Source organism: Salvelinus sp. IW2-2015, linkage group LG36 (assembly GCF_002910315.2).
Source record: "Salvelinus sp. IW2-2015 linkage group LG36, ASM291031v2, whole genome shotgun sequence".
NCBI lineage: Eukaryota > Metazoa > Chordata > Actinopteri > Salmoniformes > Salmonidae > Salvelinus > Salvelinus sp. IW2-2015.
Window position 1 is genome coordinate 25743050 of NC_036875.1, and position 27881 is coordinate 25770930.

Below are 27881 nucleotides of genomic sequence, written 5' to 3' on the forward strand. Positions count from 1 at the left end.
TTATTTAAAATTGTTACATGGAGAAAATCGGACCTCCCTGAAATGAAAACGTATGGCCCTCCCTTCAGCAAAATATATTTAACCTAGTCCTCCCTGAACTCTTAAAAGTGACCTTCCCCTATATATTAAACAATACTTAAGTGGATAGAGAACATGCCTACCATTTATCCTCACTTCTTGGACAGACCAGAGCCATATGAAGTTTTAGAAACTCTTCATCCTGTAAGCATTACATGGCAACGCAGGAATTTTGATAGCGCTGTGGGCCAGAAGGTTGTTGGTTCACAGACCACCATGGACAAACAAGAGTAAGGGTGGAAAAATGCAATTCTAGTCATTTTACACTTTTTTAATACCACACAAATTACAGGCTAAGAATGAACATAGATATGCCTGTGTTCATCTTATCTCCAACACCAAATCAGTGTGTCCTGTTTGCAACGAAACTGTCCCTGTTTGCAAATAAATAAGTCTAACACGGAACACAAACCGGCTGCTCCATCGTGCATACATTTATTTTGTCCCCCTACACCAAATGTGATCATGACACGCAGGTTAAAATATCAAAACAAACTCTGAACCAATTACATTAATTTGGGGATAGGTCGAAAAGCATTAAACATGTATGGCAATTTAGCTAGCTAGCTTGCACTTGCTAGCTCATTTGTCTTATTTAGCTAGCTTGCTGTTGCTAGCTAATTTGTCCTGGGATATAAACATTGAGTTGTTATTTTACCTGAAATGCACAAGGTCCTCTACTCCGACAATTAATCAACACATAAAACGGTCAACCGAATCGTTTCTAGTCATCTCTCCTCCTTCCAGGCTTTTTCATCTTTGAACTTATATGGTGATTGGCATCTAAACTTTCATAGTATTACCACAACGACCGGCAACAAAGTTCGTATTTCAATCACCCACGTGGGTATAACCAATGAGGAGATGGCACGTGGGTACCTGCTTCTATAAACCAATGAGGAGATGGGAGAGGCAGGACTTGCAAAGAAACCTAAATCAATTTGGTCCAATCAACGTAAGCTTAATATGTGGCTGTCCATGGTTCTGATTTATGTGTCTGCGTTCGTGCAAGTAGAAAAACATATTGACTCAACCTACTTGTAGAGAAACGCCAATGCCATCCTCGTCTCTTTCATGCTCGCTGGCTTCCCTTGCCATATTATGCTCGCGCGCATCAACGAGCACCGCAAGTCCCACCACACCCATCTCATAGGTTTTTAGGAGCATATACCCACGTGGGTGATTGAAAGATGAACTGTGGTCCACACTCCAGTCCAATTGGGTGTAATGTGCCTTAAAGTTGGTTGCCAACTGACAAAGTCCACAGAAGACTACTACTACTACTACAGATATTATATGTAGCACATGCCATGATGGAGCAAAGTGTCAGTCAAACGGACTGTCTTGTGTATTTTTTATATATATATTTTTCTCCCCAATTTTGTGATATCCTATTGGTAGTTACAGTCTTGTCCCATCACTGCAACTCCCGTACGGACTCGGGAGAGGCGAATGTCGGGAGCCATGCATCCTCCAAAATATGACCCTGCCAATGCCACACTGCTTCTTGACACAATGCTCGCTAAACCCGGAAGCCAGTAATGAGAGATTGGAAACCCTAATTGGTCTACATGGACAAGTTCTTGCCTGGTTTAGATCTTATCTGTCGGAAAGATATATTTCGTCTTTGTGGACGGTTCCGTTTTAGGACCGCTATTGTTTTCACTATATATTCTACCTCTTGGTAACGTCATTCGGAAACAGAACTTTCACCGCTATGCGGACGACACACAGCTGTACATTTTGATTAAACATGGCGAAGCCTTAAAATTGCCTGTACTGGAAGCCTGTGTTTCAGACATAAGGAAGTGGATGGTGGCAAATGTTTTTATTTTAAACTCGGACAAAACAGAGATGCTAGTTCTTGGTTCCAAGAAACAAAGTGATCTGCTGTTGGATCTGACAATCTTGATGGTACAGTCGTCTCAAATAAAACTGTGAAGGACCTCTGCGTTACCCTGATCTCTCTTTTGACAAACATATTAAGAATATTTCAAGGACAGCTTTTTTCCATCTTCAGAATATTGCAAAAATCTCATCCAAAAATGATGGACAAAAGCTAATATTTTGTCACTTCTAGATTAGACTACTGCAATGCTCTACTCTCTGGCTACCCAGATAACACACTAAATAAACTTCAGTTACTGCTAAACACGGTTGCTAGAATCTTTCCTAGAACGATAAAATTTGATCATATTACTCCAATGCTAGTCTTCCTGTTAAGGTTAGGGCTGATTTCAAGGTTTTGCTGCTAACCTACAAAGCGTTAACCTACAAAGCATTTCTCCGATTTGGTCCTGCCGTACATATAGTTGAAGTTGGAAGTTTACATATACTTTAGCCAAATACATTTCAACTCAGTTGTTCACAATTCCTGACATCTAATCATAGTAAAAAGTTCCTGTCTTAGGTCAGTTAGGATCACCACTTTATTTTAAGAATGTGAAATGTCAGAATAATAGTAGAGAGAACGATTTATTTCAGCTTTTATTTCTTTCATCACATTCCCAGTGGGTCAGAAGTTTACATACACTCAATTAGTATTTGGTAGCATTGCCTTTAAATTGTTTAACTTGGGTCAAATGTTTCTGGTAGCTTCCCACAATAAGTTGGGTGAATTTTGGCCTATTCCTCCTGACAGCTGGTGTAACTGAGTCAGGTTTTTAGGCCTCCTTGCTTGCACATGCTTTTTCAGTTCTGCCCACAAATGTTCTATAGGATTGAGGTCAGGGCTTTGTGATGGCCACTCCAATACCTTGACTTTGTTGTTCTTAAGCCATTTTGCCACATCTTTGGAAGTATGCTTGGGGTCATTGTCCATTTGTAAGACCCATTTGCGACCAATCTTTAACTTCAAATCAAAGTTTATTTGTCACGTGCGCCGAATACAATAGGTGTAGACTTTACAGTGAAATGCTCACTTACAGGCTCTAACCAATAGTGCGAAAAAAAGGTGTGTGTGTGTGTGTAAGTAAAGAAATAAAACAGTTTGAAAATTAGAGTAGCAAGGCTATATACAGACACCGGTTAGTCAGGCTTATTGAGGTAGTATGTACATGTAGGTATGGTTAAAGTGACTATGCATATATGATGAACAGAGTAGCAGTAGCGTAAAAAGAGGGGTTGGCGGGTGGAGGGACACAATGCAGATAGCACGATTAGCCAATGTGCGGGAGCACCGGTTGGTCGGGCCAATTGAGGTAGTATGTAAATGAATGTATAGTTAAAGTGACTATGCATATAAGATAAACAGAGAGTAGCAGCAGCGTAAAAGAGGGGTTGGGGGGGGGAACACAATGCAAATAGTCCGGGTAACCATTTGGTTACCTGTTCAGGAGTCTTATGGCTTGGGGGTAAAAACTGTTGAGAAGCCTTTTTGTCCTAGACTTGGCACTCTTGGCACATCCTGACAGATGTCTTGAGATTGCTTCAATATATCCACATAATTTTCCTACCTCATGATGCCATCTATTTTGTGAAGTGCACCAGTCCCTCCTGCAGCAAAGCACCCCCACAACATGATGCTGCCACACCAGTGCTTCACGGTTGGGATGGTGAACTTCGGCTTGCAAGTCTCACCCTTTTTCCTCCAAACATAACGATGGTCATTATGGCCAAACAGTTTTATTTTTGTTTCATCAGACCAGAGGACATTTCTCCAAAAACTACGATCTTTGTCCCAATGTGCAGTTGGCAACCGTAGTCTGGCTTTTTTTTGGCGGTTTTGGAGCAGTGGCTTCTTCCTTGCTGAGCGGCCTTTCAGGTTATGTCGATATAGGACTCGTTTTACTGTGTATATAGATACTTTTGTACCTGTTTCCTCCAGCATCTTCACAAGGTCCTTTGCTGTTGTTCTGGGATTGATTTGCACTTTTCGCACCAAAGTACATTTATCTCTAGAGACAGAATGCGTCTCCTTCCTGAGCGGTATGACGGCTGTATGGTCCCATGGTGTTTATACTTGTGTACTATGTTTTGTACAGATGAACGTGGTACCTTCAGACGTTTGGAAATTGCTCCCAAGGATGAACCAGACTTGTGGAGGTCCACAATTTTTTTTCTGAGGGCTTGGCTGATTTCTTTTGATTTTCCCATGATGTCAAGCAAAGAGGCACTGAGTTTGAAGGTAGACCTGAAAATACATCCACAGGTACACCTCCAATTGACTCAAATGATGTCAATTAGCCTATCAGAAGCTTCTAAAGCCATGACATAATTTTCTGGAATTTTCCAAGCTGTTTAAAGGCAGTCAAGTTAGTGTATGTAAACTTCTGACTCACTGGAATTGTGATACAGTGAATTATAAATGAAATTATCTGTCTGTAAACAATTGTTGGAAAAATTATTTGTGTCATGCACAAAGTAGATGTCCTAACCGACTTGCCAAAACTATAGTTTGTTTACAAGAAATGTGTGGAGTGGTTGAAAAACAAGTTTTAATGACTCCAACCTAAGTGTATGTAAATTTCCGACTTCAACTGTACCTACTCGTCAAATCAAATTTTATTTGTCACATGCCCCAAATTCAACAGGTGTAGACCTTACCGTGAAATGCTTACTTACAAGCCCTTAACCAACAATGCAGTTCAAGAAAATATTTACTAAATAAACAAATATAAAACATTTAGTTAAATAACACAATAAAATAATGAGGCTTTATACAGGGGGTACCGGTACCGAGTCAATTTGCGGGGTTACAGGTTAGTCGAGGTAATTTGTACATGTAGGTGGGGTAAAATGACTATGCACAGATAATAAACAGTGAGTATCAGCAGTGTAAAAACAAAAGGGGGGGAGGGGTCAATGTAAATAGTCAGGGTGGCCATTTGATTAATTGTTCAGCAGTCTTATGGCTTGGGGGTAGAAGCTGTTAACTTCTCTAGGGTAGGGGGCAGCATTTTCACGTTTGGATGAAAAACATACCCAAATTCAACTGCCAGTTACTCATCGCCAGGAGATAAGATATGCATATTATTAGTAGATTTGGATAGAAAACACTCTGAATTTTCTAAAACTGTTTGAATCATATCTGTGAGTATAACAGAACTTATTTAGCAGGTGAAACCCCGAGGACAAACCAGAATTTCTTATTTTTTGAGGTCATTGTCTTTTCAATGATTTTTCATTGGGAAACCAGATTTCTAAGCAACTTGCTTGCAGTTCCTACGGCTTCCACTGGATGTCAACAGTCGTGAGAAATAGGTTGAGGTTATTCCTTTGTGTAATGAAGAAATACGGCCATCTTGAAGTCGAGGCACTCCTGGTGTCCTAGACATGCGTTTCAATCAAACAGAAGGCATGCTACATATCGTTTTAATCCTGTATTGAACACATATCACCCCGTCTTCAATTTTATCGATTATTAATGTTACAAAATACCTAAAGTTGTATTACATAAGTAGTTTGAAATTTTTGGGCAAAGTTTACAGGTAACCTTTGATATATTTTGTCGTCATGTTTGAGCAAGTTGGAACCGGTGTTTTTCTGGATCAAACGCGCCAAATAAATGGACATTTTGGACATATATCGACGGAATTAATCGAACAAAAGGACCATTTGTGATGTTTATGGGACATATTGGAGTGTGCGATTGAGATTGCGTCATCTGTGAATCTGTTGGGGCGCTATGCGAATTGGAGTGGGTCTAGGGTTTCCGGGATTAAGGAGAAATGTTGATGTGAGCCATGACCAGCCTTTAAAAGCACTTCATGGCTACCGACGTGAGTGATATGAGGCGGTAGTCATTTAGGCAGGTTACCTTCGCTTTCTTGGGCACAGGGACAATGGTGGTCTGCTTGAAACATGTAGGTATTACAGATAGGTATTACAGACTCGGTCAGGGAGAGGTTGAAAATGTCAGTGAAGACACTTGCCGTATGCTCTGAGTACACGTCCTGGTAATCCGTCTGGCCCTGTGGCCTTGTGAATGTTGACCTGTTTAAAGGTCTTGCTCACATCGGCTATGGAGAGCGTGATCACACAGTCGCCCAGAACAGCTGGTGCTCTCATGCATGCTTCAGTGTCTGAGGGGGGGTAGTACATCTGCCAGCCTGTCTGGTAGACTTGCATCACTGGGAAGCTCACGGCTGGGTTTCTCTTTGTTATCCGTAATAGTTTGCAAGTCCTGCCACACCCGATTAGCGTTGGAGCCGTTGTAGTAAGATTCGAACTTAGTTCTGTATTGACGCTTTGCCTGTTTGATGGTTCCTCGGAGGGCATAGCGGGATTCCTTATAAGCGTCCGGATTAGTGTCCCGCTCCTTGAAAGCGGCAGCTCTAACCTTTATCTTGAAGAGGATGTTGCCTGTAATCCATGGCTTCTGGATGGGATATGTACAGTAGGTACGGTCACTGTGGGGATGACGTTGTCGATGCAGTTATTGATGAAGCCGGTGACTGAGGTGGTATACTCCTCAATGCCATTGGATGAATCCCAGAGAATATTCCAGTCTGTGCTAACAAAAACGTTCTGTAGTGTAGCATCCACGTCATCACTGGTACTTCCTGCATTCGTTTTTTGGCTTTAAAGCAGGAATCAGGCGGATAGAATTATGGTCAGATTTGCCAAATGGAGGGCGAGGGAGAGCTTTGTATGCTTCTGTGTGTGGCATAAAGGTGGTCTAGTTTTTTGTCCTCTGGTTGCACATGTGACATGCTGGTAGAAATGATATAAAACAGATTTAAGTTTGTCTGCATTAAAGTCCCCGTCGGTAGGAGCGACGCTTCTGTATATACAGCTCGTTGAGTGCAGTCTTAGTGCCAGCATCGGTTTGTGGTGATAAATAGACGGCTACGAAAAATATAGATAACCTCTTTTGGTATATATTGTGGTATTATTATCATGAGGTACTCTACCTCGAGACTTCCTTAATATTAGACATCGCGCACCAGCTGTTATTGACAAATAGACACACACCACCACTCCTCGTCTTACCGGACATAGCTTTTCTGTCCTGGCGATGCATGGAAAACCCAATCCAACTGTATATTATCTGTGTCATCGTTCAGCCACGACTCGGTGAAATATAAGATATTATCGTTTTTAATGTCCTGTTGGTAGGATAGTCTCGAACGGAGCTCATCCAGTTTTTTCTCCAGTGATTGCACCATGACCAATAGAACGGATGGTAGAGGCGGCTTACCCACTCGCCGACAAATTCTCACAAGGCACCCCGATCTCTGCCTCCTGTACCTCCGTCTTTTCTTCACGTGAATGGCGGGGACTTGGGCCTGGTCTCTGAAAAACAGTATATCCTTTGCATCGGACTCTTTAAAGAAAATCTTTGTTCAGTTCGAGGTGAGTAATTGCTGTTCTGATAACCAGAAGCTGTTTTCGGTCATAAGAGATGGTAGCAGCAACATTATGTACAAAATAAGTTACAAACAATGCGAAAAAAACACACAAAATAGCACAGTTGGTTAGGAGCCCGTAAAATGGCAACCATCCCCTTACGCTACGGTCACAAGGCGCAGGCCTACTTATTGTCCCTAGAATTTCTAAGCAAACAGCTGGAGGCAGTGCTTTCTCCTATAGAGCTCCATTTTTATGGAATGGTCTGCCTATCCATGTGAGAGACGCAGACTCAGTCTCGACCTTTAAGTCTTTATTGAAGACTCACCTCTTCAGTAGGTCCTATGATTGAGTGTAGTAAGGCTCAGGGGTGCGACGGTGAACGGCAAGGCACTGGAGCGACGAACCGCCCTTGCTGTCCCTGCCTGGTCGGCTCCCCTCTCTCCACTGGGATTCTCTGCCTTTTTTATGAGGGACTGAGTCACTGGCTTACTAGTGCTCTTCCATACTGTCCCTACTTGCCCCCTACTTGCCTGTCCCAACTTGCCCTCTAAATACACCTCTGCTGTCTTCAACCAGGATCTCAGCAATCACTGCCTCATTGCCTGCATGCGTGATGGGTCCGCGGTCAAACGACCACCGCTCATCACTGTCAAACGCTCCCTAAAACACTTCAGCAAGCAGGCCTTTCTAATCGACCTGGCCCGGGTATCCTGGAAGGATATTGACGTCATCCAGTAGAGGATGCCTGGTTGCTCTTTAAAAGTGCTTTCCTCGCCATCTTAAAAAGCATGCCCCATTCAAAAAATGTAGAACTAAGAACAGATATAGACCTTGGTTCACCCCAGACTTGACTGCCCTTGACCAGCACAAAAACATCATGTGGCGTTCTGCATTAGCATCGAATAGCCCCCGCGATATGCAACTTTTCAGGGAAGTCAGGAACCAATATACTCAGTCAGTTAGGAAAGCTAAGGCTAGCTTTTTCAAACAGATATTTGCATCCTGTATCATTAATTCCCAAAAGTTTTGGGACACTGTAAAGTCCATGGAGAATAAGAGCACCTCCTCCCAGCTGCCCACTGCACTGAGGCTAGGAAACACTGTCACAACCGATAATTTCAATAAGCATTTTTCCACGGCTGGCCATTCTTTCCACCTGGCTACCCCTACCCCGGCCAACAGCTCAGCACCGCCTGCAGCAACATCCCCAAGCCCCCCCCCACCCCCCACCCCCCGCTTCTCTTTCACCAAAATCCAGACAGCTGATGTTCTGAAAGAGCTGCAAAATCTGGATCCCTACAAATCAGCTGGGCTAGACAATCTGGACCCTCTCTTTCTAAAATGATCCACCGAAATGGTTGCAACCCCTATTACTAGCCTGTTCCACCTCTTTTTCGTATCGTCTGAGATTCCCAAAGATTGGAAAGCTGCAGCAGTCATCCCCCTCTTCAAAGGGGGAGACACTCTAGACCCAAACTGTTATAGACCTATATCCATCCTGCCCTGCCTTTCTAAAATCTTTGAAAGCCAAGTTAACAAACAGATCACCGACCATTTCGAATCCCACCGTACCTTCTCCATGGGTGAAGGTCATGGGTGCACCTCAGCCACGCTCAAGGTCCTAATCAATATCATAACGGCCATCGATAAAAGACAGTACTGTGCAGTCTTCATCGACCTGGCCAAGGCTTTCGACTCTGTCAATCACCGCATTCTTATCGGCAGACTCAATAGCCTTGGTTTCTCAAATGACTGCCACGCCTGGTTCACCAACTACTTCTCAGACAGAGTTCAGTGTGTCAAATCAGAGGGCCTGTTGTCCAGACCTCTGGCAGTCTCTATGGGGGTGCCACAGGGTTCAATTCTCGGGCCGACTCTTTTCTCTGTTTATATTAATGATGTCGCTCTTGCTGCTGGTGATCCACCTCTACGCAGACAACACGATTCTGCATACATCTGATCCTTCTTTGGACACCGTGTTAACAAACCTCCAAACGAGCTTCAATGCTATACAACCCTCCTGCCATGGCCTCCAACTGCTTTTAAATGCTAGTAAAACTAAATACATGCTCTTCAACCAATTGTTGCCCGCACCCGCCCGCTCGGCTAGCATTACTACTCTGGAAGGTTCTGACTTGTGGACAACTACAAATACCTAGGTGTCTGTTTAGAATGTAAACTCTCCTTCCAGACTCACATTAAGCATCTCCAATCCAAAATTAAATCTAGAATCGGCTTCCTATTTCGAAACAAAGCCTCCTTTACTCATGCTGCCAAACATACCCTCGTAAAACTGACTATCCTACCGATCCTTGACTTCGGCGATGTCATTTACAAAATAGCCTCCAACACTCTACTCAGCAAACTAGATGTAGTCTATCACAGTGCCACCCGTTTTGTCACCAAAACCCCATATACTACCCACCACTGCGACCTTATGCTCTCGTTGGCTGGCCCTCACTACATATTCGTTGCCAAACCCACTGGCCCCAGGTCATCTATAAGTTTTTGCTAGGTAAAGCCCCAGTTCTCTACTGCCATTGACTGGAACGAATTGCAAAAATCACTGAACCTGGAGTCTTATATCTCCCCCTCTAACTTTAAGCATCAGCTGTCAGAGCACCTTACCGATCACTGTACATGGACAGAGCCAATCTGTAAATAGCACACCCAACTACCTCCTCCCCATATTGTTATTTATCCTCTTGCTCTTTTGCACCCCAGTATCTCCACTTGCACATCATCATCTGCACATCTATCACTCCAGTGTTAATGCTAAATTGTAAATATTTCACCTCTATGGCCTATTTATTGCCTTACCTCCCTACTCTTTCTACATTTGCACACACTGTACATAGATTTTTCTGTGTTATTGACTGTACGTTTGTTTATGTGTAACTCTGTGTTGTTGTTTTTGTCACACTGTTTTGCTTTATCTTGGCCAGGTTGCAGTTGTAAATGAGAACTTGTTCTCAACTGGCCTACCTGGTTAAATAAAGGTGAAATAAAATAAAATAAAATAAATAAAATAGGAGGGGTGCTTCACTTGAGTGGGTTGAGTCAGACGTGATCTTCCTGTCTGGTTTTGTGCCCCCTCGGGCTTGTGTGGTGGAGGAGATCTTTTGTGGGCTATTCTCAGCCTTGTCTCAGGGTAGTAAGTTGATGGTCTGTTGATATCCCTCTAATGTTGTTGGGGCTGTGCTTTGGCAAAGTCAGTCAGTCTGTTATATCTGGTCTATTTCTCCTGTGTTATCTGTTCTCCTGTGTGAATTTAAGAATATTCCCTCTAATTCTCTCTCTCTTCCTGTCTACCCCCCTTCCCCCAGAGGACCTGAGCCCTAGGACCATGCCTCAGGACTACCTGGCCTGATGACTCCTGGCTGTCCCCAGTCCACCTGGTCATGCTGCTGCTCCAGTTTCAACTGTTCTGCCTGCGGCTATGGAACCCTGACCTATTCACCGGACGCACTACCTTGTCCCGGACCTGCTGTTTTCGAACCTCTCTCTCTCTACCGCACTTGCTGTCTCTAACTCTGAATGCTCTGCTATGAAAAGCCAACTGACATTTACTCCTGAGTTACTGATCTGTTGCACCCTCTACAACCCTGCTGGTCATCTATGAACGTTTGAACATCTTGAAGAACAATCTGGCCTTAATGCATGTACTCTTATAATCTCTACCTGGCACAGCCAGAAGAGGACTGGCCACCCCTCAGAGCCTGGTTGCTCTCTTGGTTTGTTCCTGGTTTTCTAGGGAGTTTTTCCTAGCCACCGTGCTTCGTTGTTTGGAGTTTTAGGCTGGGTTTCTGAATAGCACTTTGTGACATCTGCTGATGTAAAAAGGGCTTTATAAATACATTTGATTAATTGATTGATATTGTTGATAATTTTTAACTTGTCTTAAAGCTTTTATGATAGGCCTAGTAGGAGGATAGGTTATTGGCCATTTAGTTTTAAACCTCGCATGGAGGGTCAAGGTTTTTCCGCCCCGCACGGATCATTTATTTCTTAATAAGCTTAAACTTTATTAAAGTTGTCATTCAATGTTTCTATAGGCTATTAATGTTATTAGTTCCATGGCTACCTTATGTTTTTAGGCTATTCAAACAATGTTTTGAGATGGATTCTTTATTCATCGTTTTATCAGGAGAAAGCCATGCAGCCAAAAGTCATACAAAGCCTATCAAATGGAGAGAGAAGGGAATATAGCCTATGTTTTTTTTAAACCACTAGACACAATATAGTTAGTAATAGGTTTAGGCTATGAGGCCCATGCATCCGCTCTGTCTTGACTACATTCCTCTCTTGCGTTCTGTATATAACATATTTATTGAAATAGGAATAGGAAAATTACACGAGTGCTGCCCTGCTGTGCACTGCTGACTCTGTTTTTTACTGCGCTGTGCCAGTAAAGATCAAATAGGCTAAACCATCATCTGTTACATCACTATGTCGTCACCATCGACAATGGCTGTCAATCATCGTCGATAGACGATACTATCGTAATATCGGCCAACCCTACTGGTAAGGCATTCCGGATTATAGATTTGCCTTTGGTGACGGGAAAAGTTTCTCAAATAGGTAAACCAGAGGACTGGTAAACATGTTTCGTGGTACAGAATGTCGTCTTCAGTGACGGGAGATCTCTGTACAGATCTAACGGAGCAAAGAGGCTTTCCAATTGCTACCTTATTTCTTAGCTCAATCGTCTGGTACGTTGTCAAGGAGGGCGGGCAGGTATGTTGCGAAGCAGAGGATCACTGGTTTGAATCCAGTATGGGACAGTGGAGGAAGCTAAGCTGTTAGCAGCACATTGACCGCAATTACACATGCTAACATTGTGATGTCATATTCCAGGATAGCTTGTCTGAGCGCACTCCTGTCCCGAGACAACCCTTTGTTTATAAATGTCCTTACTGGCGTGATGTCTGGCATTCATCCATCCCACAGAACTGACTTGACTGATGTTGTCTGTGACTGTCGCAAGGAAGGCCAACTTGTTGGGCAATGTCCATTGCCTGTCAGACTTCCAACGTTTCATTTTGGGGACCATGATAACAAAGACTCGGGAGATGGTTTTTAATGATTTCTTATCCCTTATGACAGAATTATGAAGTGAATAATGGTATTCATGTATGCTTGACCTCAGTGTAAATAATATTTCATACACACACACAGAAAATAAAAACTGTTATGAAGGCCTGGAAACATGCTTAGATGATCATGAAATATAATTCCATTCACCAGCAGGTGGCAGTGTGTGTCTAGAGTTAAATTACTGTTCAAAAGCTGCTGCTGCTAGGTACACCGTGTTGTGTTATACAGCCAACCATATATTTTCATACATATTCATACATATTATACAGCCCTTTATTCTATTGCCTTGCTTTCCATGGATGTTTTATATGTTCTTGTCGTTGGAGCTGAGCTCGTCAGCTTTTGTGTGTTCTCTCTCCAGGCTCTGGTTGCTGCTCTGCGCATCCCTATCCTTCTCCAGCAGGGGAACACAGGTGCACCCCACGGCCACAGATACGTAGCTCTCTGTGTATGAGTGGCGCCCCCCAACGCAGGACCCTGTGCGTCGCAGGATGACGGAGGGCATGTACACAGGGGTGCTGCGGTACTGGTCGCTCTCCTGACCAAACGGTCCTATCAGACAGCCTTTACACAAGCAATATGCCTCGGGTATGAACCTGGGATACCTGGCGGGGTCGTGGGAGATCCTGTTGAAGGAGAACCATAGATAATTATATTGACCCATTCATAATTACTGTGGCCCTCTTGACATTTAGACCCAGGTATTCCTACCTGTATGCCCAGGGAGACAGGCTGAGAAGGTTGACGGGGATCCGAGACTTCCTGTCGGGGACAGGGCGTCCCGCTGATGGGCAGGTGAGATTCTTCCGCTCCAATGGTGCAAGCTGCAGAGTGTGGTGGAACGCACTCAGGACGCCCACCGAAAGCCGCCCAAACATTTGCTCGAGGATTTCTTCCGGTAAGTCCAAACACTGCCGACCCCGGGTGGACTTCTTGGACACTTTGGCTACCGATGCCATATCGCATAACAGCACCAGAAGCAAACACACGAAAGATACTCCACCAAACATCGTTGCGCACTTCTGTTGGACACGAAATAGTAAACTTTTACTGCAAAAATAAAATAAAATGTATTGTCGGGCTATACAGCATCGGTTTAGAACCCCTTATATAGTTTTTGACGTCTGCGAAAACTTCGGTCTGTTGTCGGGTCCTCCCATGTAATTCTTGTTGCGCAGATGGAAACATTGCACTGCGCTCTGAGTCACTCGAATGGTTGCCGAACTGCAGGTACTCATCCAGCTATTTTCCACTCTGAAATATTTTCGGGATAGAATGTTGAACAGATTGGCTGGCACGGAGAGCCGTAATAGGAAATGTTCGGTTGATTATCACAAGAATTCATCCACCTGCGCTCGGGAAAGGTTCATACTTTCAACTTTCCGTATCTACAATGCAATATTTTAAAGGTGGAGTTGTGTTGTATAATGCGGAGTGCCTGGATACAGCCCTTAAATGTGGTATATTGCCCATAGACCCCAGAGGTGCCTTATTGCAATTATAAACTGGTTCCCAACATAACTAGAATAGTAAAAATAAATGTTTTGTCAAATCCGTGGTATACAGTCTGATATACCACAGCATTCAGGGCTCGAACAACCTGGTTTCTAATTAATATTTTCAACACCCAAACCCATGCATCCAAAATTAACAAGAGCAACAATGTATGGTGACATTTTTTTTATTATCTGAAAATAGACAAATCAGATGCATATATGCACTTCTTTGCCTCAGTCAGAACACAAAAAGCCAGGGAAGACTTGCGAATTACAATAAATAGTGCTTTGCAATATAAACATATTTTATAAAGTATACATTTAAATGAAGAGCCTCTAAACTGGGTTAAAACTGTATTACTGTCCTGAGGTTACCATAGAGTTAATAACAATGGATTTTCCCAGAAAGTTTCCAGGTGATAAAATGCATCCAGGCTAGCATATGGGAAAATAATCATCTCAGTTTGCACCACTCTGGTGGAATGTGATGTATAGATTCTTTGAACTTGTTGTTCACAAATAACCTTATGATCCGGATCCATGCTATAGTAGCGGGTCCAAGATCCAGGACCAGAGTACCAGGTATTGTAATGCGTCAGCGCGAGTCGCATGGAACCTTTTTGCCCATTGTAAACAAGCTACCTAGCTAGCTCACTAACATCATGTAAAATGTGCGGCTTGCTAATCGCACCCTGAAACTGTTATTTTCCGGTCTTGTGAAAGCGAAACATATTCTGTAGAATTCTCACAAACGCTCCAGGAAACTGAACCAGTGTACCGAATTTCATATGTGAAAACACCCTTACTGTCAAGGAGGGGAGGAGGATATCAGGGGAACTTGGAACTGGCTACTCCGGTAGTAGGTCGTCTCCCAACTCTTCATCAGCGAAGTCGTCATCCTCTATGTGCTTCTTGGATGCAGTCTTTGGTGGATCCACATAGGAGGCATCTACACGCACACAAACACATTCAGTTACTATTGATCATCATATTGCACACATGATCACTCGCCATATGTGGCAACTGTGTACCACACTCCCTGCAGATACTGTGGGGTGTCCACAGTGACACCCACATTAGAACTCCACTGTAAGTGAAATGTATAAACTATCGTAGCAGCACAGACTAAAAATATTGTAAGGGGAACACAAGACCAATCCCCTGAAAATCAATGTTAGGAAAGAGAGGGTAAGTTACTTCATGAAGGTGACAGCTGTGTTAGTGCTGACAGAGAGGTAGAGTGTGTGGTCTATGGTCCACTGCCTATAGACAGATGGATGGTATACTGCTTCTCTCTCTATAAGTCTGTCTGTTTAGTCTGGGCCTCTGTAATGCTTCTGTCCACAAGGTGTTAAGATGGATCAGGGGCCTAATGTGAAAATGATGGCAGAGAGGAAAGAGTTGGAACACCATTGAAAGACTGCGGTAGAGTTGTACAATGGAAGACAAAAAAACCTACACTGCACATCTTCACTGTTGAAGGTGGAGGGAGGCAGTGTGTATGTCTCACTGGCTGCTGACCCCGTAGGGTTCGTTGGTGCCAGGCAGTGCCTTCATTTTTGCGCTCAGCCTTGGCGGTGGTGCCATGGCTGCGGTGCCCACTGTCTGAGAAAACGACACAGGATGAACCTGCTTGCCTACTGTTGGAACTGGCCCCTTCATTACCCTGTAACTGCATGGATCACATTTAGCAATGATTGTTACACTCTGTTAGAGAGGGATAAACAATGAGAGGCTGTTTAATACCACATGCTTCTCTTTCCTCTGTGTGTGTTTGAGAGAAAGAAGGAGGGAGAGGGAATGTGTGGCAGCTCTAGGCTCAGATGATAGGTCCGTATGGCGGTCCAGAAAAGTGGGGGACAGGCAAGAGACACTCACATCTGGCAACCAGGTAGTCATGGAAACAACTCCAACCACAAAAACAGGAAGAGGAGGAGGCCCAATATTCCGTTGGGCCTCACAATCCTCAAATCACAGCCTTTCAAAGGCCCCACTCACCAAAAAAATGCAGTGAGATTTCTAGTGGAAAAGCAACCCCTTTTTCTGCCTCAAAACTGAGAAAAAAATGTATTGCACATACCATGAGTGTCTAGCTATGTATTTCCCTGTCAAAGGGTCAGCTGTCAACTGTTGGTGTGATCAGACCTCCCTGCGCAAGAAGAGGGCAGCTTACACATTTAGATCAAAGGGCACCATTGATTTGGAAGTGTCTGAGAAGTGCTTTTAAACTATACTGGATCCTCAGTTACAGAGTAGTCATAAGTAGATGACTTTGCTGAAGTAAAATAACCGTAATAACCCCAGTTTCTAAATAACGACCACTCCAAAATGTGCATGTATAAGCACTATGTATTCCGAGTTAGTAGTCAAGAGGGTCAAAAGAGGGGAAACTCTTAGGGGTGTATGCAAGAAGGGAGGTTCTCTCAAATATCTGAGAGTATTTTCAGGTCTCTCTTTGCAATGTGATCAGTGCAAACATTCTCTTGAGGTGGCGAGTTACAGGAGGGAGTCATTCCTGGCATACATAGCTAACAGCAGCCTGCTAGAAGATTTCTTGGACGCTGTGAATTGGGAATGTAGAGCTAGACTGTAGTTCAGTCATTGAAATTGAGAATTCAAATGTTTGTGTTTCTTTTTCTAACATACTGGAAAACGTTTATTCCTTTACTTTTACCTAAACAGTTACTTTATACCTTAACACTTTCACCTGGCTTAGTGTATTTGACAAATGACAAAAAAATGATGTAGTCAGATTACTTTCATTAAATGGCGTAAAGTAATGCGTGACTTTTTCAAATTGGGTAGCATTATTACAGTTACTTTGTCAAACAACGCGTGCGTTACTTTCAGAATCATATCTCTACCGGGCAAGTTTCCATGATCCAATCTCGACTTGTTTCCTCATTTAGCTCTCGGGGGAGCGGAGAAAGGGTGTTTGGAGAAATGTCATGACAGCTGCTGTCCATAGAAATGTATAGGAGGGTGCACCTCTGATCTTTGCCATTGATCGCTTCTGTGATAGCAAAGCCCACAGAGGGCTTCCCCCATCTAGTGGCAAGTGTGCCCTCTATACATCTCTATGAGTCCGTGTACATGCAGTCTATAACCAGAACTGGCAGCTCGAGAGAGATTTTGAATGAAAAGATAGGAAATCTGTACAGATGTTTGGCTTACAGTATATATGGCTAATTATGTAGCCCATGAGATAGTCTACAAGTTCTGCGCTATCACAGGAAAGCAGTGCACCAGATGAAAGACATTGATGCTCAAACCTGAGTTAGTAAGTAGCCTGTTTGGTAGAGCGCGCAGCTCACCATGCTCCCTCCAGCAGTCAAACAAACAGATATTTTTCATAAAAGTAACACAAATAAATAATGCCTTAAATGTAACGACTAATAACTTTAAAGTAACTAATCCCAACACAGCAGAGGACTGTGTTTAGGCCCTGGATGAGAGAGAGAGAACAGATCCAGAAGAAAAACGTGGAAAGAGAAAAGGAAGACAGAAGAATGACAGGGAAGAACAAGGATAGTTTAAAGGATCAAGCTAGAGCAGCATGAAGCGAGCACAAAGGGAATTTAAAATGACAGTTGGAGAGTAAATAGTGTGGTGTGTCTTTGTGTAAAGGGTTAGCACACTGTTTGTGTGATCTAATGAGGATCCTAATAAAACACCAAATACCAGACCAATCTGCCACACAAACAAAGTGTACCACTGTCCTGCTCATCTGCTTTGTTATCCATCTCTGAAGTGCCATAAAAGAATAAAAAAGAGTAAATGACTGAAAGACTAAGCTTGTGTAAACATTTGTACAGGCCACTTCACTACCGAGTGCTGATGGAGGATTAGCTGTGTTTTTTAAAAACATGGAATATGGCATGATAATTATTGCTTCAACACTGAAAAGATCAGCAAGTATACTGCATACTGTAGAACTAAGCCATTACTATTATAACATAAAATGGCAGAGCATATCTAGTGTAGGAAACCACAATAACTAGTCTGGTCATGGACAAATTTCAGAGATTCTTTGGGCAAGTAGTATGTAGTCAATCAAACGCCTTTGACCCTTTATGTGCCAATGACGGTTTCGTAGTAATAATTGTTTTCACATGGTCAAGCCAGAATAACAATGTTGTTTTAACTTGTTCTAGTTAGTACAGAAAAGTGACAGCAGTTGGAACAGCTGGATTAAAAGTATTGGAAAGGGGCACATACTGTATCTACACAGAGAAGACTTGTACCGATGGCCTTCTTAGGTGGGGTGCGGACCGGGTCAGAAGTACCCCTTGTCGAAACACACCCAGGTACAGCAGTGGGGCAAAGAGCGATTATAAAAGGTTAATTGAATAGGTAGGAAAGGGTTACTATCAGAAGAGAAAGTCCGGGTCAGAGATGTAATGGAAATGTATTGGGTTAGGATTAGCGACAGTGGGATTAGACAGATAAACATCATGTCATACTGAAAGTCTGAAACAGCTCTTTTTCTATTACTATCTAATGTCTATTCGTACCAATGGCCTTCTTAGGCGGGGTGCGGACAGGGTTCGGGGTGCCCACTTTCAAGACAGCAGTGAAGAGAAAATAGATAATTGGTGAAATGAATTTTTATGATTGAATACTATCCATATATAACTAAACAGGGTTGGAGATGTGTGTAGACATATGGAGGTGTTCAGGGTCCTGTTGGAGCCGGGTCAATCACCACTGATGGCGCTGCCCTCTCTCCGGGCCCCTCTAGCACTGCCCTCCCTTGGCGACTTAACCCGCTAGTGTAGAGAGAAAGAGATGTCTCTGTTCAAATCCACCATCAACCAAAACAACAACACAGACACTCTCTGATTTATCCAACTGTTTGTTGGTTTCTATAGTGAAAACAAAGAGACTTGCAGAGAGCAAAAACAGCCACAGACATCATGTCAGCAAAGCTTGGGCCAGTTAACAACAGAGCAGGAATGAGAGATTCGCTCCTTAGAAGGACCGTTCTGATCCAAGAAAATCTCAGTGCTGATTTAGGAGCAGATGGTTCTGATTCAGTGAGATGTCGGTATTCTCTGTCTGTTTTCCATAGGAAAGACACAGTGAAGCCAAAGTCTCTAGTGCCTTCAAATGGTGTTGTGTCACTGTCAGTAGCCTTAGACAAGAGTGTAGTTAGTAAGTAGAGTACCTGATCTCCTTCATATTCTCCACCTTCTTCAGTTTGGTGGCGTAGTCCTGGACCTCTTTCAGACCCATGTCTGTGCACAGCCTCACCAGAAGACACAGGCCTGTAGGGGGACATGGGAAAAACACACACCCATAGAGATGTCAGCATCAATACATAATTGTTTATAAACCATTACATTAGAGAAGTAATGCTGAGAGGGCAAGAAGGGATTGGGTGGATTACATTCAACGTTTTCCAGGAATTTCCGGTGGATGTCTTTGTAAGTCTCCAGGGCTTTCTGGTAGTTTCCTGAGGATGAAGGAACAAGGAGCAGCAGTGTTCAAGTTATTGCACATGTAATTATTTCTATCTCGGTAAGGGTGATAACAAATTCATTCTGACAAAATGTTTTATTTACATAATAACTCACTTTGACGTGGATGATAAACTCACCATTTCTCCTGTAGCAGCTGGTCACCATAAACTGCCACTTCACTTTTTATTTATTTATTTATTTCACCTTTATTTAACCAGGTAGGCTAGTTGAGAACAAGTTCTCATTTGCAACTGCGACCTGGCCAAGATAAAGCATAGCAGTGTGAACAGACAACAACACAGAGTTACACATGGAGTAAACAATAAACAAGTCAATAACATAGTAGGGGGAAAAAAGAAAAAAAAAGAGAATCTATATACAATGTGTGCAAAAGGCATGAGGAGGTAGGCAATAAATAGGCCATAGGAGCGAATAATTACAATTTAGCAGATTAACACTGGGGTGATAAATCATCAGATGATCATGTGCAAATAGAGATACTGGTGTGCAAAAGAGCAGAAAAGTAAATTAATGAAAACAGTATGGGGATGAGGTAGGTAAATTGGGTGGGCTATATACCGATGGACTATGTACAGCTGCAGCGATCGGTTAGCTGCTCAGATAGCAGATGTTTAAAGTTGTTGAGGGAGATAAAAGTCTCCAACTTCAGAGATTTTTGCAATTCGTTCCAGTCGCAGGCAGCAGAGAACTGGAAGGAAAGGCGGCCAAATGAGGTTTTGGCTTTAGGGATGATCAGTGAGATACACCTGCTGGAGCGCGTACTACGGGTGGGTGTTGCCATCGTGACCAGTGAACTGAGATAAGGCGGCGCTTTACCTAGCATAGCCTTGTAGATGACCTGGAGCCAGTGGGTCTGACGACGAACATGCAGCGAGGGCCAGCCGACTAGAGCATACAGGTCGCAGTGGTGGGTGGTATAAGGTGCTTTAGTAACAAAACGGATGGCACTGTGATAAACTGCATCCAGTTTGCTGAGTAGAGTATTGGAAGCTATTTTGTAGATGACATCGCCGAAGTCGAGGATCGGTAGGATAGTCAGTTTTACTAGGGTAAGTTTGGCGGCGTGAGTGAAGGAGGCTTTGTTGCGAAATAGAAACAGCAATATTATAGTGAGATGAGGACTACAGACTTACTGGATTAGTGTGGCTCAAAGTACTGGAGTCTAAGGCCTAAGACTTGAGTTCGCATGAAACGACTTGACAAGTTATCAATACTGCAGGGGCATGATACAACATTACTTTGTCCCCAGGCTACTGGGCAGATATGCCAGAATAGAGGCACAACAAACAAAGCATATCACTTGTTACATTATGATGTACAAACTCAAGACACATACACAGCAATATTATAGTGAGATGAGGACTACAGACTTACTGGATTAGTGTGGCTCAAAGTACTGGACGGCTTTCTCACAGAACTGAGTGTCAATGTAGTAGGCCCCCAGCCACTCAATAACGTCAATGTTGGAGGGGGAATACCTCAAGGATTGAACAAGAACAAAGACCATGGAGACAGTTCAGATTTCACCCAAAGTCTTCATGCGACTGATTTTTGTAATCAACTACAGTAGTTCCTACAATTTAGACTTGTGAATCAAAATGATATACAGATACATTGTGATAAGCATTGAAACTTAGAAGTATATCATGATTATCTGATTATAGAAAATCCCAGTACTGCGTTGAGAGAGATTGACCTCGTAGTAGTACTGGAAGGCCTTAGACTTGTCTCCCTCGCTGTCGTAGAGCTCTCCCAGTTCGGCCATCACCTGGGGGTCTGTGGGTGTCACACGAATCAGCTGCATCAGCCACTCTATGGTCTGATGGGGGTCCTCCAACATCTCAAAGCTGAGCTGCAGTCAAGGATCACATATACGCAAAACATGTAGCCCTCTATATATTATAATAACGCTCTAAGTTGTAGACAAGCGCTCCTTAAATAACATTGTTTTTAGGCAACGCTCAAAGACCCAGTATTCTGTGAGGATACAGATTGGCTAGCTGCCACATGACCTGAGCGCTGTTCCTCAGGATGGCTTTGAGCTTCAGGAAACAGTCTAGAGACTCCTCCAGACGCCCCAGACGCTTATAGGTCAGACCTGAGGAAAAAGCACATTCTGTGAGAAAAGGAAGACTACGGCGCAAGATTAATAATAGCATATTAAACAGATCCCTGAGCTCCCAATGATCTTGCTGAGTCCTGACTGTTTTATTTACCCAGGTTATATACAGTAGGGCCTCAGTGCAGGACAATTCGTTCCGGAGAGCCTCCTTTTAGAACTCTGTAGCCTTCTCATAGTCCTTCTTCACAAACACTGTATCGTCCTTGTTGATGAGCGCCGCTGGGTTGTAGCGGTCGGCCGTCATGGCCAGGTCAGTATAGCGGTCAGCCTGGTCATAGTCCTTCTTGTGATGGGTCAGAGGTAATCTCACCAAGAGATCTACATATGCCATACAGTTCAAGGAAGTACGCTAATGATGATTGAATATAGGAGTATTTCCCTAATATGACTATATAATATCGATAATCAGAATGAGAGGGTCTTACCAGGAAGTTGAGGAAAGAGAGCTTAGTGGCTGCAGCACTCTTCACTCTGCTGTCTTTCTTCTCAAACGTCTTCAGAGTCTCCTCAGCCTGTAGAAGGAACCCAATCACTTAGCATCACTATACCATTTACACAGTCATATAGCATACAAACACACACCTCACAACATCTGACAAGGACATTACACATACAAACAAATGAGTATAACACATACCTTGAGCTTAAGAGTCATGGAGAAAAGGAAAACAAACAAAATGGAGGGAGTGAAGAGGAGAAAAGCTGTGGTGAAACAGCTGAAGGGAGAAACTGATACATAGACAGAAAATACAACGTACATACATACAGACAGGATGGAGTGAAAAGGAAAAACATGCAATTTCCTTCATGTGGTACAAGGGAAGACTGTTCATAGTCGGTGACACACACCAACCTGGTTGAAGTCCCTCTGTCTCAGGTAGGTGATGGCTTTGGTGATCTCTAGGTCGTTATACTGGAAACTCTTCACCATGTTCACACACCTACAGAAACAACCACACAGAGTATTGCCATTACTGTACCAAGGGGACGCCAGCCCACATTTACCCTGTATTGCCCTCTAGTGTTGAGGTTTGGAAAAACACTAGTCAAATCCAGCAGCGAATGTTGGGGAGATGAGCTTGGCTCATGTCATGATGAATTTCTCAGCCAGGGCTTTCCTGCAGTCAAGAGAACAGATTCCAGCGGCCAAATACAATGGCTGAAACATTTCATACAGATGAACAGTGATGTTTTGTATAATGTATGAATAAGACTGTTATCGTTCTCTCTCCATTTGGTGCAGCTTGTCGTTCTTGATGGCTTCAATCACCAGGTTGGCATGGGTGTCATCCTGAAAACAAAACTAACGTAGATGACTTGAGAAGCATAACATGCAGTAAGTCGTACTACAATAAAGCCTAGAACTTTCCATGTGCTGAAGCGTGCAGACTGGACTCATAGTGTAGTGTACACTTCACTGTGCTGACTATGTTCAGTTTGAGAATAGAATAGAAGTGCTCACGTTGGGTGGGATGTACTTGTCGATCCCCCAGAAGACACAGATGAGCTTCGGAAAAGCCTTCTTCATCCTTTCTATGTCTCCAATGGCGTGGTAACACACAGGATCAAGTTAAAGCTGTTGGGGCTCTCGCTCAGGGCGTCAGAGTACTTGCCCATGGGGATGAAGACCACATTGATGTTCTGCATGATCTTTATCCTTCTGCTTGAAGTAGATGTTGGTCATGTTCACTTTTAACCTTCCTGGAAAGAAAGTAAAAAATAGTTTTCTGACAAACAGGTGTTTGGCCCAGTAATGCTCATCAGTGCTGGTCTGTCATTTCAGTGGCTAATCTAAAATATGACATCCTTCTCCCACCCACCTGCATTACTGAACATCTTGTTCTTTACGATGACCTGGTAAGTGTTCAGGGCCTCTGCGTACATGTCATTGTTAGTGTATTGAGTCTCCAAGTTAATAAAATACCTAAATATCAACTCTGATCCCTGTGATCAGACCAAAATTTACCTTAAAATACATTGCGTCTCACAAGCATGTGAGGTCCAGGTGATGTGGACTGATTAGTATTTCTATTGACAGTTGTTATTGTACTCACAGAGCAGGTAAGGTCCAGGTTGATGTGGTCTGCATTGCCTGATTGCTCCCTCTGTCTCACCAATGCTTTGTCCTTCCACCCTGCCTCTATCTAGGGCAGGGGTTCTAAAACTTTTTTGGCCCATGACCCCATTTTAATACCTGAAAATTCTCGTGACCCCAACCATGTGGAAAAATAATTATGTAATTAACAGCCAATGATTACTTTTTTAAATTGGGGCCATGGCAATCAATTGCAAAACATTCTAACAGTATTTCTGATTGTATTCTCAACTCACCATCATATACTTTTAATGTGGGGCTATGACAGTCAATTGCAAATTAGTCTGACATAATTTCTCTTATCTCACCACCACTAATGAGATGGGTGTCCTTGATGCATATCGCGTTGGAGCTTCTCGAAGTACGGGGGGCATCTCTCCTGTCACATCCAACCTTGATCAATATTGGTTTTTAATACAGATAAGAGCACTGAATCAGCGTACCATGAGTTGTAATGCTCGGAGGGAGACAGCACCGTATTTCCCTTGAATCGGGAAACAAAACTCCTCAATAGTGGCACGTGAATGCGTTGTCTGCAGCATTCGGTCAGCTCGAGCAGCTGATCGACTTAATTTACCTGCATGTCAACTGAGCCAGGATCACAGTCAAACAGATTTTGCTGATTCGGTCACTCATCTGTAGAATTATTTTGTATTTCCGCTGCATGCTTGCGTTCAGTTCTCCAAATATATCTGTTAGATAGGCAATGAGACACATTTTATTTTCATTACACAGAAAGTGTAAGTCTGTTTAATTATATATTTTTTTAAATGGTATCCATTGCGAATGACAACAGTTTCTCTCTCAATTCGAAAAATCTTTCCAACACTCCCCCTCGATAACCACCAAGCCTCGGTATGAAATAGAACATTGTCATGATCTGATAGTTTTGCGAACAGGCGTGTGCGATTTAGTTTACAACCGCACTTACCTGTACTGCATATTTCCGAGTTCTGCGCTCAGCTCTTCTGCCGCCAGTTGCTCTCGGGGTATCTATTATAGCTCAGTGGGTGTATCATACAATGCGTTCACATGGCAGAGGGAGACACATTCATAACTAGAGTGCAGAGGCCTGCCCGCCGTCCGGTGATAGATGGAGCCCCATCTGTGCAGAAGCCCACCATTCGATCCCATGGAATCTGTTTTTCGTCAATATAGCCACGCATCCCTTGTACTGTTTCATGCTCGAGAATCTTGAGACAGAACAATATGTCCTTGTGAATAGCATCCCCCGACATGTAGCGGACATAAGTCAATGCGTCTCGGCCCTCACAGCTAACGTTAATTTAGAGGGCATAAGGTGAGGAGTTTGAGTCCATCAGTCAAGAGTTTCCTCCTGACTGCTAGCTATAGCATCAATTCTTAGTTTCACAGTGTTATCTGACAAAGGTATTGATGTGAGTTTCTGTGCCTCTGCCTCTCCACACATTGTTTTCACCATATCAGTCTCTGCAATAGCGTGTGGTTTTATAGCGTACTGGGCTTAGCCATTCACTGTGGGAATGAATCAAGTCCAACCGTCAAGTGCGACCATTTCCCTGATCTAAGTGTGCTCTCTGGTTTTTACTTTTAGATTTTAATTTATATTTTTAAGGTTAACCACATTTAAATGATTTTGAGAGACAAAGATGATATTATAATATATATCTTTTTTTACGAGGATTTTGGAAATTCTCAAATGGGGTCGTGACCCCTGGTTTGGGAACCGCTGATCTAGGGACTGTAATAACAATGGTAGAAATAACGATGTTAGAGGTAAAGCATTACACATTCCTGAGTCTGTGATGTCTCTAAGTCCTTCTGTACAGATATGAGGCAGGGGTACGTACACTGACCAACTGTAGGACTCCACAGCTGTGCGCCAGGCAACTCTCCTCTATCAGGTCATTCACCTTCTTCAGGACCTTCGCCTTCTTATCTGGCCTGAAAACAACATGGCCGTCAATATACCTCAATCATCCTAACCATCATTATACCTTCATCATCCTACAGAATCACAGGAGAAATCCTGAGAATCACATATTGAAATGAGGGTCAGCAGCAGAGACAGAAACAAACACTTACGTATCTTCACTTTTTCCCTCCAACAGAGAAGCTGGTCCTTTGGACTGACCCAGTGGGTCAAATGCAGAACCTGAAAATATAAGAAACAGGTTTTGATATTACGTTCTATACTTGTGGTCTCCAATAAACTAGTGAATGTGACCAACACACAGCCCTCTCCCTCCCTGGTAAACTCCCCTCTGGTCATGGCTGAAGAGTAGCCTGCTGCTCTGACTGCAGTCATACTGTAGGCCTAGCTGCACCGGAATAAAGTTCCTTGTTAGTCGTCTTATCCCACAGTCTGTTGACTGACACTACGATACCAGTGTTACATGCGTCTGTTCACGAGATATTAGAATCCACCCACTGAGGACAGACGTCAATTCAACATCTATTCCACGTTAGTTCAACGTCATAGAAATGACGTGTAAATGAAGTTGATTCAACCAGTGTGTGCCCAGTGGGCAGTAGGAAAACTAGAGGAACTGAATACTGATGCTCACACCTGTACAGCTCCAGTCATGGGTCTGCCCATAGGTGAGGCCATTTGCATCCTAGACTGCAAGTCACAGCATTAAAGACAGATTTACAAATTAGAACATGCATTTATGCAATAGCGCGTGGTTTAAAAAAAAAGATAAAACCCCATCAACTCATTACTAAATAATCAGATTACTTTTTACAGACATGGTATTTTCTCTAAAAACATATTTAAAATCATGGCTTTATGTGTTCAGGTGTTTGCTATATAACCCTGTCTCAACACTTAGCTAACATTTAACCTCACATCACCTCACTTGCTGGCAAGTATACCATGACCCGAGTTCTCACCTTCAGAAGCCCGCTCTCACTGCCAAACCTTGTTCTTGAAATCTCAAAACATGCTCAAATGCAATAAAATACTCTATATCTTCTAAATTGATATTGGCTCTATGTGCCTTCTTTTCATTAATCTGTGAACAATTTGATTGCATCCCATACTTAGAATCACAGTACCAAAATTCAATCTTAAACCTACTTTATAGCCTACCCATCACTGAAACATTGATTTACAATCAACATGCTGCAACAAGTAAACCAAATCTTACACAATCCATACTTACTCCAAAAGAGGTTCCCAAAGCCTGTCCTCCAATGGCAATGCCAGGAAACTTGGCAGTCATCTTAGAAAATAAACACAAATAATGTAGAACTCAATTCAGTTTTTATTGCCATTAGCACATTGCTTTAATTATGCCATATCTCGACTAACTGTAAATTACACTGTTATAACACTCACATGGGGCCTTCTCCCATGGCTGGCCTGACTGCTTGCTGAAAACCAGCATCATTGTCAAGCTCCTGTTAAACACAAGATATGAACTCAACAATACTATAATTCATCACAAATTCAGTATGAAACAAGAGTGAAGATGAGGCAGTACTCTAATTCAAAGACACGAGGCTTGCTAAAACTAACTCCGAATCAAATGTTTGATTGTTTGTTGTAGCCCGAGTATAGGTCATCTTCTTCGTCAGCAGCAAGATGCACATGCTCCATCTCCTCTGCGAATCTGTCAGGCTATGTGAAGGAGGGCAACAAAATAAGTTTTAGATTTGATGCATTGCATCTATAAGGGATTTGCGTCAATTCAAATCTGGTATCAGGACAACATGTGATTCAGAGTCACCGAATATACTTTAAGTATTTTTATTAAACTCAAGCGATAAATGGTAAATGCAATTTTTGTATATACGGGTTTTCTGTATCACCTCTGTATCACCTCGCAGGATAGAACAGAGAACTGGCAGGATGTAAGTAAACAGCTGTTCTTATACGGTGATAGACATAGTTCCAACCCGTCACAGTAGAGGCTGAGCGTGGTTTAAACTTTGCTCAGCCTATCGCCGGCGCTCAGACTGGTCCCAGCCTCTTGGAGCTCCTTGGTGTCCGGCGCTGTTGCTGTGTAGATTACGCTCCCACACCCCAGAGACTGAGGTCAGACAGCTCTGTAACATTGTTTGAGCCACTTGCACCTGCATAGAAAGCACACTGTTCTCGCTCAAGGCTAACCACAGCTTCCCAGCACACTTATCTGGGGCTAACTGTTACTTCCAGCACACACACACAGACACCCAGGCCAACAGTTGCTAATATTCAATCACGTGATGTAGTATTGGGTTATAGTGCAATA

General features: G+C 43.0%; 1 protein-coding gene and 1 pseudogene across 1 annotated transcript; both read right to left on the reverse strand.

Annotated features, from left to right (window-relative positions):
* Window positions 1-12435: 12435 nt before the first annotated feature.
* il17d (interleukin 17d) lies at window positions 12436-13714 on the reverse strand. Its single transcript, XM_023981552.2, has 2 exons — window positions 13180-13714; window positions 12436-13094 (listed from the first exon to the last, which is right to left on the reverse strand). The coding sequence occupies exons 1-2, from the start codon at window positions 13476-13478 to the stop codon at window positions 12773-12775; spliced, it is 621 nt and encodes a 206-aa protein (XP_023837320.1). The 5' UTR covers window positions 13479-13714; the 3' UTR covers window positions 12436-12772.
* Window positions 13715-14148: 434 nt separating this feature from the next.
* LOC111959755 (intraflagellar transport protein 88 homolog) lies at window positions 14149-27247 on the reverse strand (annotated as a pseudogene).
* Between the last annotated feature and the right edge of the window lie 634 nt (window positions 27248-27881).

Bases quoted from the DNA above. Each gene is read 5' to 3' on its own strand.
- il17d (XM_023981552.2), bottom strand. From the start codon at position 13,478: ATGTTTGGTGGAGTATCTTTCGTGTGTTTGCTTCTGGTGCTGTTATGC. The intron at 13,095-13,179 runs GTAGGAATACCT...CTCCTTCAACAG, and splicing joins CTGTCTCCCTGGGCATACAG to GATCTCCCACGACCCCGCCA.